This window comes from Polyodon spathula, chromosome 22 (genome assembly GCF_017654505.1).
Source record: "Polyodon spathula isolate WHYD16114869_AA chromosome 22, ASM1765450v1, whole genome shotgun sequence".
NCBI lineage: Eukaryota > Metazoa > Chordata > Actinopteri > Acipenseriformes > Polyodontidae > Polyodon > Polyodon spathula.
In genome coordinates, this window is record NC_054555.1 from 1,120,952 (window position 1) to 1,136,088 (window position 15,137).

A 15,137-nucleotide genomic window follows, 5' to 3' on the forward strand; every position below is an offset into this window, starting at 1 on the left:
GCACCAACACAGTCTGAATGCATCAGCCAGGATTGTGTCTCTTCAGAGCCCCTCCCCTTGCACTGGTACTGGCCGATCTAAAAGATATACTTACAAGTTACAGTTACAAGTTGAAGTTACAGTAAGTCACAAGTTTATTAGAATAATAACGACACAGGCAGACTTTCACAGTTATTAACTGTGCTTCGAGAGGGCATTACCGCAATCTTGTCCTGAAATGCACAACATTTTTGCTTTCTGAAAAAAAGATTGAGATGAGGGATTGAGGGAAGCAGTGTTGCAGGCAGGCAGGCAGGCAGGCAGGCAGGCAGGCAGGCAGGCAGGCAGCATCCGAGGCAGGCAGACAGGGAGGCAGGCAGACAGGCAGGCCGTCAGGCAGGCAGCAGCAGGCAGTCAGAACAGGCAGGCAGACAGGCAGGCAGCAGGCAGCAGGCAGCAGGCAGGCAGGCAGTCAGGCAGGCAGGCAGCAGCAGGCAGGCAGAGGCAGGCAGGCAGGCAGGCAGGCAGGCAGCAGGCAGGCAGGCAGGCAGGCACAGGCAGGCAGGCAGGCAGGCAGGCAGGCAGGCAGACAGAGAGGCAGGCAGGCAGGCAGGCAGGCAGGCAGGCAGGCAGGCAGGCAGGCAGGCAGACAGGCAGGCAGGCAGGCAGGCAGGCAGACAGGCAGGCAGACAGGCAGGCAGGCAGACAGGCAGGCAGGCAGCAGGAGACAGGCAGGCAGGCAGGCACAGGCAGGCAGGCAGGCAGGCAGAGACAGGCAGGCAGGCAGGCAGGCAGGCAGACAGGCAGGCAGGCAGGCAGGCAGGCAGGCAGGCAGGCAGGCAGACAGCAGGCAGGCAGGCAGGCAGGCAGGCAGGCAGGCAGGCAGGCAGACAGCAGGCAGACAGGCAGGCAGGCAGACAGGCAGGCAGACAGCAGGCAGACAGGCAGGCAGAGGCAGGCAGGCAGGCAGGCAGGCAGACAGCAGGCAGACAGGCAGGCAGGCAGGCAGGGCAGGCAGGCAGGCAGGCAGGCAGGCAGGCAGGCAGGCAGGCAGGCAGGCAGGCAGACAGGCAGGCAGGCAGGCAGGCAGGCAGGCAGGCAGGCAGGCAGGCAGGCAGGCAAGTAGGCAGGCAGTATGTTTCCCTTGTCCAATCAGTCCTGTCTTGTAATAAGGAATGTTACTTCTCAGGTGGCTAATCTAGCAGAGGAAATCATATCAATACCTTAATGGGAAAAAAGAAAAGAAAATGAAAGATTGTTGTTTCTCATTGATTAACGCTGCAAACCGTAAAGAATACAATAGAAAGACAGAGATGGTCTGGAAATAAAACCCAGCTGGAAGAATGCATTAGAATTGATTTTGCTGAGTCCCATTTTCTTAATGCCGTGAGCCAGGAATAGTGCGGAGAGGAAGGGAGGGGATACGGGGGGTTGCAGCAGCAGCTGCCGGAGAGCTGGGATGAGTCACCGAGGCACATGAGCGCGGGTGTGAGAGGAGTATTAATGTCTGCTCCTTTGGGACCAGGCCTGTTTGGAAAGTGCACCCCTGCTTCCCTCAGCCTGCCAGGGTGTGTCTCTGTCAGTATTGAAACAGAAGTCAGCACTGATACAGGCTCAGGGGGAGGGGTGAGCTTTTAAAGGAAATGAAAAGCACAGTGGCACTGATTAACCTTCTCCACCTGAAATTAAAAAAAAAAAACACTCCAGCACTTTCCTTTTAAATACAGCATACCTTAACCTTGACCCTAACCCTAACCCTAACCCTAACCCTAACCCTGACCCTTAACCATGACCCTAACCCTGACCCTGACCGTGACCCTGACCCTAACCCTAACCCTCCTAACCCTAACCCTAACCCTAACCCTGACCCTGACCCTGACCCTGACCCTGACCCTAACCCTGACCCTAACCCTGACCCTGACCCTGACCCTGACCCTGACCCTCCTAACCCTGACCCTAACCCTAACTCTGAACCTTGACCTAACCCTAACCCTGGCCCTGACCCTGACCCTAACCCTAACCCTGACCCTAACTCTGATCTTAACTCTATCCTTTTAACACGTTATACAGAGCTGCGGGTTAGAAGCAATCCTGTTCTAATATTATTTGTATGCTGAAGCATGACCAACTGTAAGAACACAAGAAAGAACACAGCGTACTCCAGGCTTTGAATAATTCAATATAAAAAGCAGTGTGCTCAGCAAGCAGCTGACCTACTACTGTACGGTTCTGAGTGATGATGATAGCTCAGAACAGCACAGGAGCCTGCAGCAGCTCCAAACAATGTTGTCTAATGCACTGTGTTGTTTTGTTTTATTATCACAACCTGATATCTGCATAATCCACAGTTAGTTTTGGTACATTTTCTTATGAACATAGGAACTCCTGACATAACTGATAGCGTGTAATGCATGGCGGTCTAACCCTGACTCAGCAATGCACTCTGATGTATTGACCAGTCTAATAGCCTCTAATTCCTGCAGGAAGCCTGGTGGTGGAGCTCTTGTGATACATCAGTAATCCTCTGTGTTTGATATGGACCCACCTGATCCTGTTTGTGTGTCGTGCGAGGGACAGCCTTTGCTCTGCTGCGTTTAATTCACACAGTTGTGTTTGTTGTGTTTGCTGTGCTGCACTGACCCGTCCTCGCTGTGTATTTCCTGCAGTTCGGGGAGAAGGAAGTCTGCACTGACCGCCTGGACGCTGATTTCCCTGAGATTGACTTCTTCCAGCTGGACTCCAGCGATTTCGATTCTGCCAACTGCCTCAGCGAGCTGCAATGGTGCAATGACCAATCAGCAGCTTCCTCTGCCTCCAGCCAGTTCAGCGTGGGCGACTCAGAGCTCTTTGAGGTGTGCACAGTTACAGCAGGGGGGAACCAGGGCAGGGCAGCAGATTGGCGTTTCTCTGTAATCTCACTCTCTCTCCCCGATAGAAATAATGGGGCTTTTAAACAGGTGGAATGTCTCACTCTCTCAGTGTCTCACACAGAATATCACTGTTCCACACTCTGTCAGCATCACCCTCTGACTCACTCAGTCTCACTCTCCCATTGACTTACTCTCAATCCCTCTATAATGTCACTCCCTCAGTCTCACTCTCTCACTGTCTCATAGAATATCACTTTTCCACACTTTATCAGCATCATCCTCTGACTCACTCGGTCTCACTCTCCCACTGACTTACTCTCTCGCTCCATCAGTCTCACCCTCTCACTCTTTCACTATCTCACTCTCTTGCTCCCTCAGTCCCACTCTCTCATCTTTTCACTATCTCACTCTCATGCTCCCTAGTCTCACTCTCTCGCTCCCTCAGTCTCACTCTCTTGCTCTTTCACTATCTCACTCTCTCGCTCCCCCAGTCTCACTCTCTCACTGTTTCACTATCTCACTCTCTCGCTCCCTCAGTCTCACTCTCTCGCTCCCTCAGTCTCACTCTCTTTCTCAGTCACTGTCTCATTCTCACTGATTTTGTCTCACTGATTCTCTGTCTCACTCTCTCCCCCTCAGACAGAAGAGGAGAATGCTGCGCTGCTGGCTGCCCTCACAGACAGTCTGGATGGGATGGTGGTGGACGAGGTGGGGGGGCTGTCTGTATTCCCCTCGCTTGGGGAGGTGGCTGAGGGGCAGGAGGAGGAGGAGGAGAAGCCCAACTTGGAAGAAAGTCACCCATTCCCAGCCCCCCCCAGCCCAGAGACTGAAGACCTGTCTCTAGTAAGAACCCTTCCTTCCTGTTTATGGTGGATTTGGATGGGCCTCTGACTACCCCTCAGCATGGGTATGATAGGCAACAAAGGTCTGAATTTTTCTAATTTTGGGCTTTTCGATTCTCATAGCAACCGCTCTAACAGACCCCTTCTTTCAGACATGTTACTGCTGGAGACCCCTGGAGCTGGAGAGCCTCTCCTGCAGCGCCCCTTCCTTCTCATGACTGTCTCTCACTCTCTCACACTCTCAGAGCCTCTCCTGCAGCGCCCCTTCCTTCTCATGACTGTCTCTCACTCTCACACTCTCAGAGCCTCTCCTGCAGTGCCCCTTCCTTCTCATGACTGTCTCTCACTCTCACACACTCTCAGAGCCTCTCCTGCAGCGCCCCTTCCTTCTCATGACTGTCTCTCACTCTCACACTCTCAGAGCCTCTCCTGCAGCGCCCCTTCCTTCTCATGACTGTCTCTCACTCTCTCACACTCTCAGAGCCTCTCCTGCAGCGCCCCTTCCTTCTCATGACTGTCTCTCACTCTCTCACACTCTCAGAGCCTCTCCTGCAGCGCCCCTTCCTTCTCATGACTGTCTCTCACTCTCTCACACTCTCAGAGCCTCTCCTGCAGCGCCCCTTCCTTCTCATGACTGTCTCTCACTCTCTCACACTCTCAGAGCCTCTCCTGCAGCGCCCCTTCCTTCTCATGACTGTCTCTCACTCTCTCACACTCTCAGAGCCTCTCCTGCAGCGCCCCTTCCTTCTCATGACTGTCTCTCACTCTCTCACACTCTCAGAGCCTCTCCTGCAGCGCCCCTTCCTTCTCATGACTGTCTCTCACTCTCTCACACTCTCAGAGCCTCTCCTGCAGTGCCCCTTCCTTCTCATGACTGTCTCTCACTCTCTCACACTCTCAGAGCCTCTCCTGCAGCGCCCCTTCCTTCTCATGACTGTCTTTCACTCTCACGCTCTCCTCTCTCGCCCTCTCTCTCTCTCGGAGGGTTTACTGTGATTCATATCCTCTACCTGTCCAGATAAGGTCCCCTATTCCTGTCTGTGGAGCTGTGACTGACAGAGTGAACAGCTGTACCCTTTTCACTTGAACCCTCTCTCATAGTGTGACTACCCCCTGTCCTTTCATTTGACTAAATAAGCTGATGTTACCCCGTTTACACTTGCCTGCTGCAAGCAAGACAGTAGTGGGGATGCAATCAAGTAAAGAGAACAGCGGCTCCATCAAATTACCCTTTTCAACCTTACTCTGTGTTTTGTAAATTGTGGCTTGTTGGCGATGCCTGGATGCAGAAGCGTTCCAGATTTCATTAAAATCACACAGGGATTTGAGTGATGTGTTTTGCATTGAAACTCAACACTGTGCAGCTTTTGATCTGGCGAGTGTAAAGGGGGTGGTATATTCAGCATGTGGATGCTTTTGTCCTTTTTTTACACCTTTTTCTGTATGTAAGATGTTTAAGTGATGTGTTTAAAAGATTAGTATGCATTTAGTAATTAAGAAACGGGCTTAGGTTGGAAATGGGTTTTGTTCAGGAAGGAAGGTGTTTTCATTTAAAAGCATGTCTTTGAGTTCAATAAAACCCTCTGTTTTGGCAAGTGCCTTTAAATGTGTAATTAAAAAGTTCAGAATTGGGAGTTAGGAGCGGGGCACGGCAATGAATTCCAGGTTGATCTGTAGCCTTGGCTGTGCAAAACGTGTCTTGAATGCATTTTCCTTTATAAAACATCTCCCCCAGTAACAGGACCATGTGGTGCAGAATACAGACAAGCAGGAACACAAGCGAGTTCTTCAGGGCTGAGGCCCCGCTGCTCAGCACAAATAGTTCAAGGACTTTTTTTTTATTTCCATGGGATGCTAATGTTAGTCCTTGAATGGCAAGGAGCCACGGAGTGCATACCGTTGAAAGTGACCCAAGCTGCAAACGTCAGCAATGGTCTGTCTGCAGGTGACTGGTTATCAAGCTGGTTTATAAAATCCTGCCACATTTGGGTTAGTTTACTGGAGGACTTAATTCCACTAGGGTGTAGATGCTACAGAATATTACAGTGAAGCTACTATGCACCATGACTTCTGGAATTTCTAGCTGGGATTGGAGAATGACTAATAAACTGTATGATTTCCGTTACATTAGATGAGATTAGATGCTGAACTTCATGCTAATTTGAATTCGGCTCTCGCCAAGATAAACACCAGCGAAGACGTAGCTTTGCAGTAAACTAATGTGATCCGTCTGCATCGCCATGCATTTGCGTTGTGTTCCATCTGATGATGTAAATATCCTTCTGTCTGGTGTTGGTGTATATGAAGGGATAAACAAGTAACAGTGTAAGCAGTAAGAATGCGCGAGTCATCCCTGAATGGCTCTGAGAAAGCTCCTACACAAGTTTAACCACAGGATTTCTTTTTTTTTTTCTGGTTTTTGTAAGCCTGTGAAATTGTCTACTTCTAAGTGGTGTAGAGCTCCACCTTGTGTTCTTTTCCTGTAACTGCACCTCATTCAAAGTGATTCGCCTGTTCAATAGAGAACAAGGGAAGTATTCATAAGAGGAGCCAGAAGACTGCGGACAGCAGCACAGTCTTTATGAAGGAAACTTCTCATAGTGCCAGACTGTTTTTCATTGAATGTAGTAACCCTCTCCCCGTTTCCTTGATTACCCAGCGGATACTATTAAAAACAAAATCATTCATGATATTGCCAAGTTGGCACAAATGGGAACTGTGTGTCGCCCTCTATTGTCCTCCTGGTCAGTGGGGGGCTCTCACCTTCAACCTGACTGTTTTGTAGAACGAGAATGAGCCAGACCATGCTATAGAAAATAATCTCACATGTGTCCTGCTTCGTCAATCTCAATGCAAGTGTCTATAAGCAACTTCCTCTGGTCCTTTTCCAGCAATTGAAACTGCTAGAAGTGAACTGTACAATTGTTCTCAGCAAGGACTCGATGCAGCTCTGGAAGTGGGGCTTCAATTTAGGAGGTTGATGTCCAGGTTTTGCAGCTTGGGGCAAGGGGCAGAGTGGAGGGGTTTGTGGTTTCGGGGGTATAGGGGATTATAGTGTTTTTAAGCAGTGATCTTTGTCAATGTCTGTTATGTGTGAATTACAGTTGTTCCCAAACTTCTCCCCACAGCTCAAGAAGCTCCTACTCTCCCCCGCCAACGTACCTGTCAGTGATGAAACACACAAACAAGGCAGCATCCATCGCCATAGCAGCACAGTCCACAAGTCGAAATCCCAGCGGCCTTCAGTCAAGGTAAAAGCCTCTCTTCCCTCCTTTAAGACTGAAGATGTTGGAGCTGCATTACTGTGAAGGATATATTTGCAGCGTTTACTAAGCAAATTGCTTGGAGATGGGCTGATATTTCTGAGTGGTCTTTTTGTTTTTAACACGAAACCTTCTAGTTTTAGAGCAAATTCTTGCCAACTAAAAATTAAATCAAAACTTGTTGTCAATTTATCAGCACATCTCTTTTATATGGTAAAGAAAAACTGCAAAAAAAACTTGTGCTTTTACATTAGAATTCCGATGAGTGAGATGATCTTATGTTAAGATAGTTCTTTAACAGAGAGGTCACGTCTGTCCCCTGCTGTCCCCACAGTGTCTGAGCAGCTTGGACAGAAAGCCCAGAGGATTCCTCCCCCCCAGTCGCAAATGCTCAGAGTTGCACCGGCACCTGACCTGCGGCCCCGAGACTGAGGACAGTGAGGAGGAGAGAGGCTCTGAGGAGGACTCCTCCAGCGAGGCCGAGGCCCCAACTCCGCCTGGCCCCCCACAGTACTCCTCGCCAGAGGAGCTGCGCTCGGTGGTGGATCTCATCAGGTACATGCACACCTACTGCCTTCCCGTCCGCAAGCACCCCGGCGCGGACAGGAAGGAGCGCGAGTGCCCAGGCTCCGTGCAGAGAGCCAGGCCAGACTGCCCCTTGCCGAGTGTCAAGGCGGCCCCTCAGACAGACAGCTGCGAGCGCACGCGGGGCGTGTTTGTGCGCAAGAGAGAGGTGAAGGGGCAGTCTCTACTCAGGGAGCTATTGGAGTCAGCCTCCTGCTACGATGTGAGCAAGCCTTACAGGATCCGCAGCCCTCCCTATGTCACCTCCCGCTCTCCCAAAGGGGCTCTGCCTTGGCCCCCTGTGACGAATGTCAAACCGGAGCCAGTGAATGCTGTTCCGAGAGCCACGGAGCAGGAGACGACTCCAGATTGCACCCCGGAGCCTGCAGCGTCAGCGCAGGGAAGGAAAGTGGAAGGGGCCTCCTTTTCTGTGAGGCGCTCCAGGAGACTGGCGTCATGCCCCAGGCGCTTCGCCAAGAAGCCCAGGGGGGGAGGACCATGGAGGGTGAAGGCGGAGCCAGTGCCTGGCCTGGGGGAGGAGAAAGAGGCGGGGTCTACGAAGCGCCACCCAGTAGAAAGACCCAGTCAAAGCACCTGCTGCAAGAAGGAATTGGAAAAGTCAGCAGTGATCAACTCATCGGCAGCTCAAAATGGTACAGCTGATATTTTTAAACTTATTATGCTTTGCGCAGGCCAGGGGTCTGTTTTGTGTTGACTAATTCATTCTGTTAATTGTTGTTCATTTCCACATTGGTGTTTCTTACAGAAAAACGTGCCTGCCTGACCCTTCCTCTGGCTCCCAAGCCCCAAGGGTAGGTGTCTGCTTACATCATAGATTTATAAATCAGTCAACTGCAAAACAGGTATCTTACCAAGAGGCTGTAACTCACTGCTTCCCTTTGTGAGAACGCAAACTCCGTACCATAGCAATCTGCATATTGTCATGTCGTATATGTGAACATGTTTTGCCACACTGTGTTGGCATACTGCCCATAGCACTATATTGGGGTTAGATGTTGGTATAATACCTTTGGCATGACTTCTGAAATGTGTGACATTCATGTTCTCCTCTGTCTTGTGCAGTGATAACAAGCCCTTTGAACAGACGCTGAGAGTGGAGCTGTGTGGAACAGCAGGTAAGCAGTCTCTTCACAGAGAGCCACTCTTTATACACTAGTGCTACAATGCGATACGTATCTCCTTATACAGGTCCCAGTACGAGAAGCGTGAGGCTCCTGATAGTCTGCCTGTCTGATGCGTAATGAGATCACTGATCATTTGATGACGCACCTTTTTGTTGAACGTCACTAATTAACTAAAACATGACCAACTCGCGTTGATGTTTGTTTGTTTGTGTGCACAGGGCTCACACCTCCCACCACACCTCCACACAAACTCGAGGACGACCTCTTCAAGCCGGAGGTCAAAGGAGAGTCCCCCCCAAAAGGCTCCTGCCTGCTCGCGGGGGGAGGAGGGAGATCAGCCTTGCGAAAGATGCCTGAACAGACAGAGCTGTACGCACACCTGCGTAAAGAGGGCAAGGCGAGTGAAGAAGTGGTGAGCCAGGGGGGCAGGAGAAGCGTCCAGCGCACCTTTGGGGACCACGACTACTGCCTGCAGAGCGCGCCAGGGGATCGCCGCAAGAAGCCGCTGCCCCCTGCCTGCCAGAAGGAGGAAGAGCATGGGGTCAACGCCAGGCTGAGGCGACACTTCGGCCCACTATGTGATGAGCGGCTCTTCTCCAGCGAGGGGGAGGGCTCCCCGCGATCCCGATCCGGGTCACCCCTAGCCTTAGCACCCCATAACTCCGGGGAGTCCCCAGAGCGTTCGTCACGACTCCCGACTCCGGGACGACCCGCCTCGTTCACCCCTTGCTGTCGTTCCAGATCTCCAAACGGGCGTCAGAGCTTCAGGTAGCAGACGCTGCTTATTTCTGTCGTCCCACCTCTTCATCCCATGCCATAAAGTTGCAGCAAATAGTGCCTTTCTTTATATGTGTGAACTGTGAAGCCTATTTATACAAGATGGTTCTGCTGTAAGTGTCACATATTGCTGGATATGCTTTGGGAAGGTTTGAATATTTGAATATGTTAAGCATGTGTGGGCTGCATTGTTCAACCTGCTAGCAAAGCACTTAACCACTTCTTTAAAGCTGTTCTTTTTATCAGCCTAATTTCCCAAGAAAACCAAAAGCTTCCCTATCTCTGTCCACAGCTGCGAGAACTCAGAGACGTGTCACCAGGAGAAACAAAGAAATAAAAGCAGTGTAAGTGGGAGTAAAGTTGTGTGTGTGTGTGTGTCAGTGAGTATGTGTGTGTGTGTGTGTGTGTGTGTGTGTGTGTGTGTGTGTGTGTGTGTGTGTGTGTGTGTGTGTGTGTGTGTGTGTGTGTGTGTGTGTGTGTGTGTGTGTGTGTGTGTGTGTGTGTGTGTGTGTGTGTTTGTTGTGTGTGTGTGTGTGTGTGTGTGTGTGTGTGTGTGTGTGTGTGGGGTGTGTGTTTGTGTGTGTGTGTGGGTGTCTATTCTATTATTGAAACATATGTGCATCTCAAGGACTTCGTGCAGTTTTAATAAACACATTCCTTATTGTGTTTCTTTGTGCAGGATGATTGTCGCGTGTTGTGCATTCACCACCTCCCGAACGGAGTCACCCAGCCAATGCTTTGGCGACGCTTTGAGTCATTCGGGGAGCTGGAAGACTGCAGAATCGTCATGAAGAACAAGTGCGTAGTGGAGCCTTATTTTAACTGGGTTACATTTCCACAGCCCCAAACACAAAGAGGAGGTTCCCAGAAAGCTCGATCCTCTGGCTTTGGTGTTTCTGTAAAAGAACAGATCGATCTGTGCTGTATTGATGCACTTCAAATGGTTTTGTGTTGCAGGGATTGTAAACTATTTTGCTCTCTCCTCAGCGAGAGGTGTGGCCTCATTACCTACCAGCAGACTAGCTCCACCCCTCCGGGCTGGAGGAATGAGCAGGTGGCTCGGAAGAGACGAGAGCCCGCCCCCCAGATTACCATTGCAGGTCTGCGGAGGTTCTGCAGGAAGCCCTACATCGACCTGGGTGAGGCGAAGGGCACTGACTCTCATGTTGCTTACAGAGAGCCCCTGCTGCACTGAAACAGGGGCCGGCTGCTACCTGACAAATGGTTCACAATTACACTTAAACTTTTCTCTATTTGGTTTCTTAACAACAATTAGCTTTTAAGTCTTCGCTCGTTACAGAACCACAGAACCATCAAAGTGTCAACCAGTTTTAGACTCTGCATTTTATACCTTTTAGAAAAAACATTTGGGGAGAGGGCTTTTACTGCAGGGATGGGAATACAAATCCTATTGCATAGCAGTTTCACCCCTTCCAGGTTTTACTAGGAGCTTCATTAGTCACAGTGAGTAGGCAACAAGCTGAGCTGTGTCTTATTAAACATAGTAAAACCAGGAATGGATCACACTGCTTTGCAGTCTTATTTCCATCGCTGCACAGTGTATTTTGAAACCACTTCTAGCATTAATCCTTTGGTATCCAGCTAGTTCCGCAATGTAAACGAATGTGTTTCCCCAGACGATGGTGGCCTGGGCCCAGTGAAGAGCAAGTACGATGCCATGGACTTCGACACCCTGCTGAAGGAGGCACAGAAGAGCCTGCATCGCTGACAAGCCTTAACTCAACGGGGGCACGCCTCAGTACCTCAACCAGGGCAACTCCTTATGTTTACCTTTTTAACATTGGAAGAAGAAGAAAAATACCTTGTCTCTTTTTTTATAAAAAAAAAACAAAAAAAAGTTTACATTGAACAGAAACTGCTTCCTGTGTGTGTGTGTGTGTGTGTATGTATGTGTGTGTGTGTATGTATGTATGTGTGTGTGTGTGTGTGTGTGTGTGTGTGTGTGTGTATGTGTGTGTGTGTGTGTGTGTGTGTGTGTGTATGTATGTATGTGTGTGTGTGTGTTCACAACATGAACACCCCCCCACCCCACAGGGCAGGGCTGTGTAGCAATAGGGTTTCCCCCATTGGTCGTTGTGACGTGTGTGTGTGTGTGTGTGTGTGTGTGTGTGTGTGTGTGTGTGTTGTGTGTGTGTGTGTGTGTGTGTGTGTGTGTGTGTGTGTGTGTGTGTATGTATGGTGTGTATGTGTGTGTGTGTGTGTGTGTGTGTATGTATGTGTGTGTGTGTGTGTATGTATGTGTGTGTGTGTGTGTATGTATGTGTGTGTGTGTGTGTGTGTGTGTGTGTATGTGTGTGTGTGTGTGTGTGTGTGTGTGTGTGTGTGTGTGTGTGTGTGTGTGTGTGTGTGTGTGTATGTATGTATGTGTGTGTGTGTGTTGCATGAACACCCCCCCACCCCACAGGGCAGAGCTGCGTAGCAATAGGGTTTCCCCCATTGGTCATTGTGACGTGTGTGTGTGTGTGTGTGTGTGTGTGTGTGTGTGTGTGTGTGTGTGTGTGTGTGTGTGTGTGTGTGTGTGTGTGTATGTGTGTGTGTGTGTGTGTATGTGTGTGTGTGTGTGTGTGTGTATGTATGTGTGTGTGTGTGTATGTATGTGTGTGTGTGTGTGTGTGTGTGTGTATGTGTGTGTGTGTGTGTGTGTGTGTGTGTGTGTGTGTGTGTGTGTGTGTGTATGTATGTGTGTGTGTGTGTGTATGTATGTATGTGTGTGTGTGTGTGTGTATGTGTGTGTGTGTGTATGTGTGTGTGTGTGTGTGTGTGTGTGTGTGTGTGTGTGTGTGTGTGTGTGTGTGTGTGTGTGTGTGTGTGTGTGTGTGTGTGTGTGTGTGTGTGTGTGTGTGTGTGTGTGTGTGTGTGTGTGTGTGTGTGTGTGTGTGTGTGTGTGTGTGTGTGTGTGTGGTGTGTGTGTGTGTGTGTGTGTGTGTGTGTGTGTGTGTGTGTATGTGTGTGTGTGTGTGTGTGTGTATGTATGTATGTGTGTGTGTGTGTTCACAACATGAACACCCCCCCACCCCACAGGGCAGGGCTGTGTAGCAATAGGGTTTCCCCCATTGGTCGTTGTGACGTGTGTGTGTGTGTGTGTGTGTGTGTGTGTGTTTGTCAGTTTTAGTATCCTTGATTATCCCTGGGGGGAAGGGATGTCAGATTCACAGCTGAATTATCCAATTAGTCATCTAGCAACTGCTTTAACATCGTTATCGTCGATAAGCAGCGTCTGCTACCTGAATCGTTGGATGTAAACTGCGTGCATTTGTGCAAAACAAACAAACAAAACTGAATGGTTTACACGTATACAAAATCAGCTTGTTTTGTAAATGTTAGTGCTTCCTCTGTGTCATCTATGCACTTTGAATGAGGTGATGATCTTTCTGCCCCGCTGTCCCCGTCCCTCAGCGTCTGCTGGTTTTTGTGGAGGAAGCAGGATTGAGGTGTGGGAGCAAGAGTGAATTTAATTGTCTAATGCTGCCTGGAAATGCAGAGAACTTCCTGTACGCACTGCTCTGCTCCACGAACAAGCGCCACCTTGCTCTGAATGTTCCACACACTGCTAGAGAACTCTCCTCAGAGAGGGGGCCTGCTGTATCACCGGAGGCTCCTGGGTTTCTAGTGAGATCCCCGAAGGAAGGAAGCACGTTTCAGTGTCTTGCCTGTGCGACGGCGCTTTGCCACTTGGATGCGACAGAAATGAGCTTCTTTCTAAAGAGCCGAGCAGATTTCAGAGGCTTTGACGGAGAATCCTGCATCCTCGTGCCGCTGAGTAATCAGAGGGGGGTTCTTCTACCTCATGTGACATTTCTTTTCTCTCTCCCTTTCACAAGCGGGGGGACAGGGCACAAATCTGAGCCATCCTCAAAAGCACTTGTGGCTCTATATATCCCATTGTTCCATGTGTCTCTTTAGCCTCCTGTAAGTAGAGATCTATATCTGCGTAGGATCGCTGTCTCGTCCCTGTCTCGTCTCTGTATTGTAATTGTCGTGGAAAGCTTGCGATTGAGACGTCTGGATAACCAGTCTCTTTCTGTCTCTACGTCTGGTTCTTGACCCAAACCGGGGTGGGGGGGGTGGGGGGGTGAGGGGTTGTGGTTGTTCCTATCCACCTCCCCTCCCCTCCTCTCCCCACTTTTTCCTTCTCTTTCTACACAATAAAATGTTTACATCACTTGATTCTCCTTCTAATTTAATAGAATGCAAACTAAGTACAACAGAAAAAAACAGCCTTATTCAGTATTCAGCCAGTACTCTGAAAGGACCTGCCAGTCTGAGCTTTTCTTGGTATTGAACTGAGATTCTGTTAGTGTTATACACACTGTACCTGCGTTAACCTTACTGATGGCGTGTGGTCCTGAATGAGCATCTGTACTTAGTATGTATACTACTAAATGGTGAGAGAATGTGCTGGTTTACATTATTAATCTTCTTATATTGGCTTCTCTATGGCGTGTGTGTGTGTGTGTGTGTGTGTGTGTGTGTGTGTGTGTGTATATATATATATTATATATATATATATATATATATATATATATATATATATATATATATATATATATATATATATAGTACCATGCCTAGATTTGAAGTGTGCTGTTGTGTGCTGTACTGCTCAATGTGGACGTGTCAGTAGAAAATGGACGATAATGGTGGAGGGTTAGTAGTCCTGTTTTTTTTAAAGGCTACAAAAAAAAAAAAAAAAAATGCATTAGTTTCAAAAGTTAAGTGTACGGGTTATAAAGGAAGGGAATTTCTTTTTTTATTTTTTATTCACAAGCTCACGAGAAAACATTTCCATACTAATTAAGCCAACTTGGAATTTACAAAAAAATGAAGTTCTGTGTTACACTACCTGCGCAAGATGCCTACCAGTGGCGCTGCTGTGAAACGTTTTTGCAGGTCGCTTGGCTTGCTTACAGGTGAGCTCCAAATAGAAGGTTACCTGTAAAATAGCACCCGCTAGCTGTCATTAAATCTCAGAATCCACTCTGGCACTGTTACTGCAGAGGAATAGTTGGATATGAGCAATATTCAGGTCAGTCTGGGGATGAATATCCAGTCAGGGTTTGACATCCCTCTACTGCATGCGTATTATTCATAGCCATTAAGGCTCTCTGTAAACTCACAGTCAATACAAGCCTTCCTAGACTATATATGAATCAAAGCTGTGAGCAAGTCCCACTGGCTTTGCTATCTACTGTATGCTAATGTGGTGGACTGGGCAAACCTTGAAACCAAACGCTGGCTTCATTATCCTGCTGTTTTAAGTTGTGGGAAACTTTAAAAAAACACCTGTAAAAACAAAAACCAAAAGGAAACAATTGGAAGTGTGAGCCTCGAATCTGAAACCCCAATAACTCCAGGAGGCTTGTCTTTGAATTGCAATGTCTCCCTTTAAAATACTGTGGTTAGAAACTGCACACTTCCTATTGAAAACAGCCTCATGAAGATAGCTATAGTTCCATATACTGTAGATGATGAGGTGATTGCAAGCTGCAGTGCTGAGCATTGCTTGAAGCATGCATCAGCTGTACCTGCACAGGGCACGCTGCACACTGGACCGGGCTGCTGCTTGAGGTGAGGCTGGGCAACTATTGTAAATGCTTGTTTTTAGTGTAGATTTTCAAAGCAGCCATGTCAAACTGAACCATGCAACCCATTCATGCCCCATTTTAACTGTATCGC

The 15,137-nt window shown here is 48.8% G+C and overlaps 1 protein-coding gene across 1 annotated transcript in view; it reads left to right on the forward strand.

The window, feature by feature from the left end:
- Positions 1 to 11,314, forward strand: part of LOC121297292 (peroxisome proliferator-activated receptor gamma coactivator 1-beta-like) — a 36,325-nt gene extending 25,011 nt beyond the window's left edge. Inside the window, exons 2-12 of the mRNA XM_041223530.1 lie at positions 2,646 to 2,831; positions 3,489 to 3,692; positions 6,820 to 6,942; positions 7,289 to 8,171; positions 8,285 to 8,330; positions 8,602 to 8,654; positions 8,882 to 9,431; positions 9,733 to 9,784; positions 10,120 to 10,238; positions 10,428 to 10,579; positions 11,078 to 11,314. Coding sequence (XP_041079464.1) covers positions 2,646 to 2,831; positions 3,489 to 3,692; positions 6,820 to 6,942; positions 7,289 to 8,171; positions 8,285 to 8,330; positions 8,602 to 8,654; positions 8,882 to 9,431; positions 9,733 to 9,784; positions 10,120 to 10,238; positions 10,428 to 10,579; positions 11,078 to 11,169 — 2,460 coding nt within the window. The 3' untranslated portion in view covers positions 11,170 to 11,314. The remainder of the gene's footprint in view (positions 1 to 2,645; positions 2,832 to 3,488; positions 3,693 to 6,819; positions 6,943 to 7,288; positions 8,172 to 8,284; positions 8,331 to 8,601; positions 8,655 to 8,881; positions 9,432 to 9,732; positions 9,785 to 10,119; positions 10,239 to 10,427; positions 10,580 to 11,077) is intronic.
- Positions 11,315 to 15,137: the final 3,823 nt, after the last annotated feature.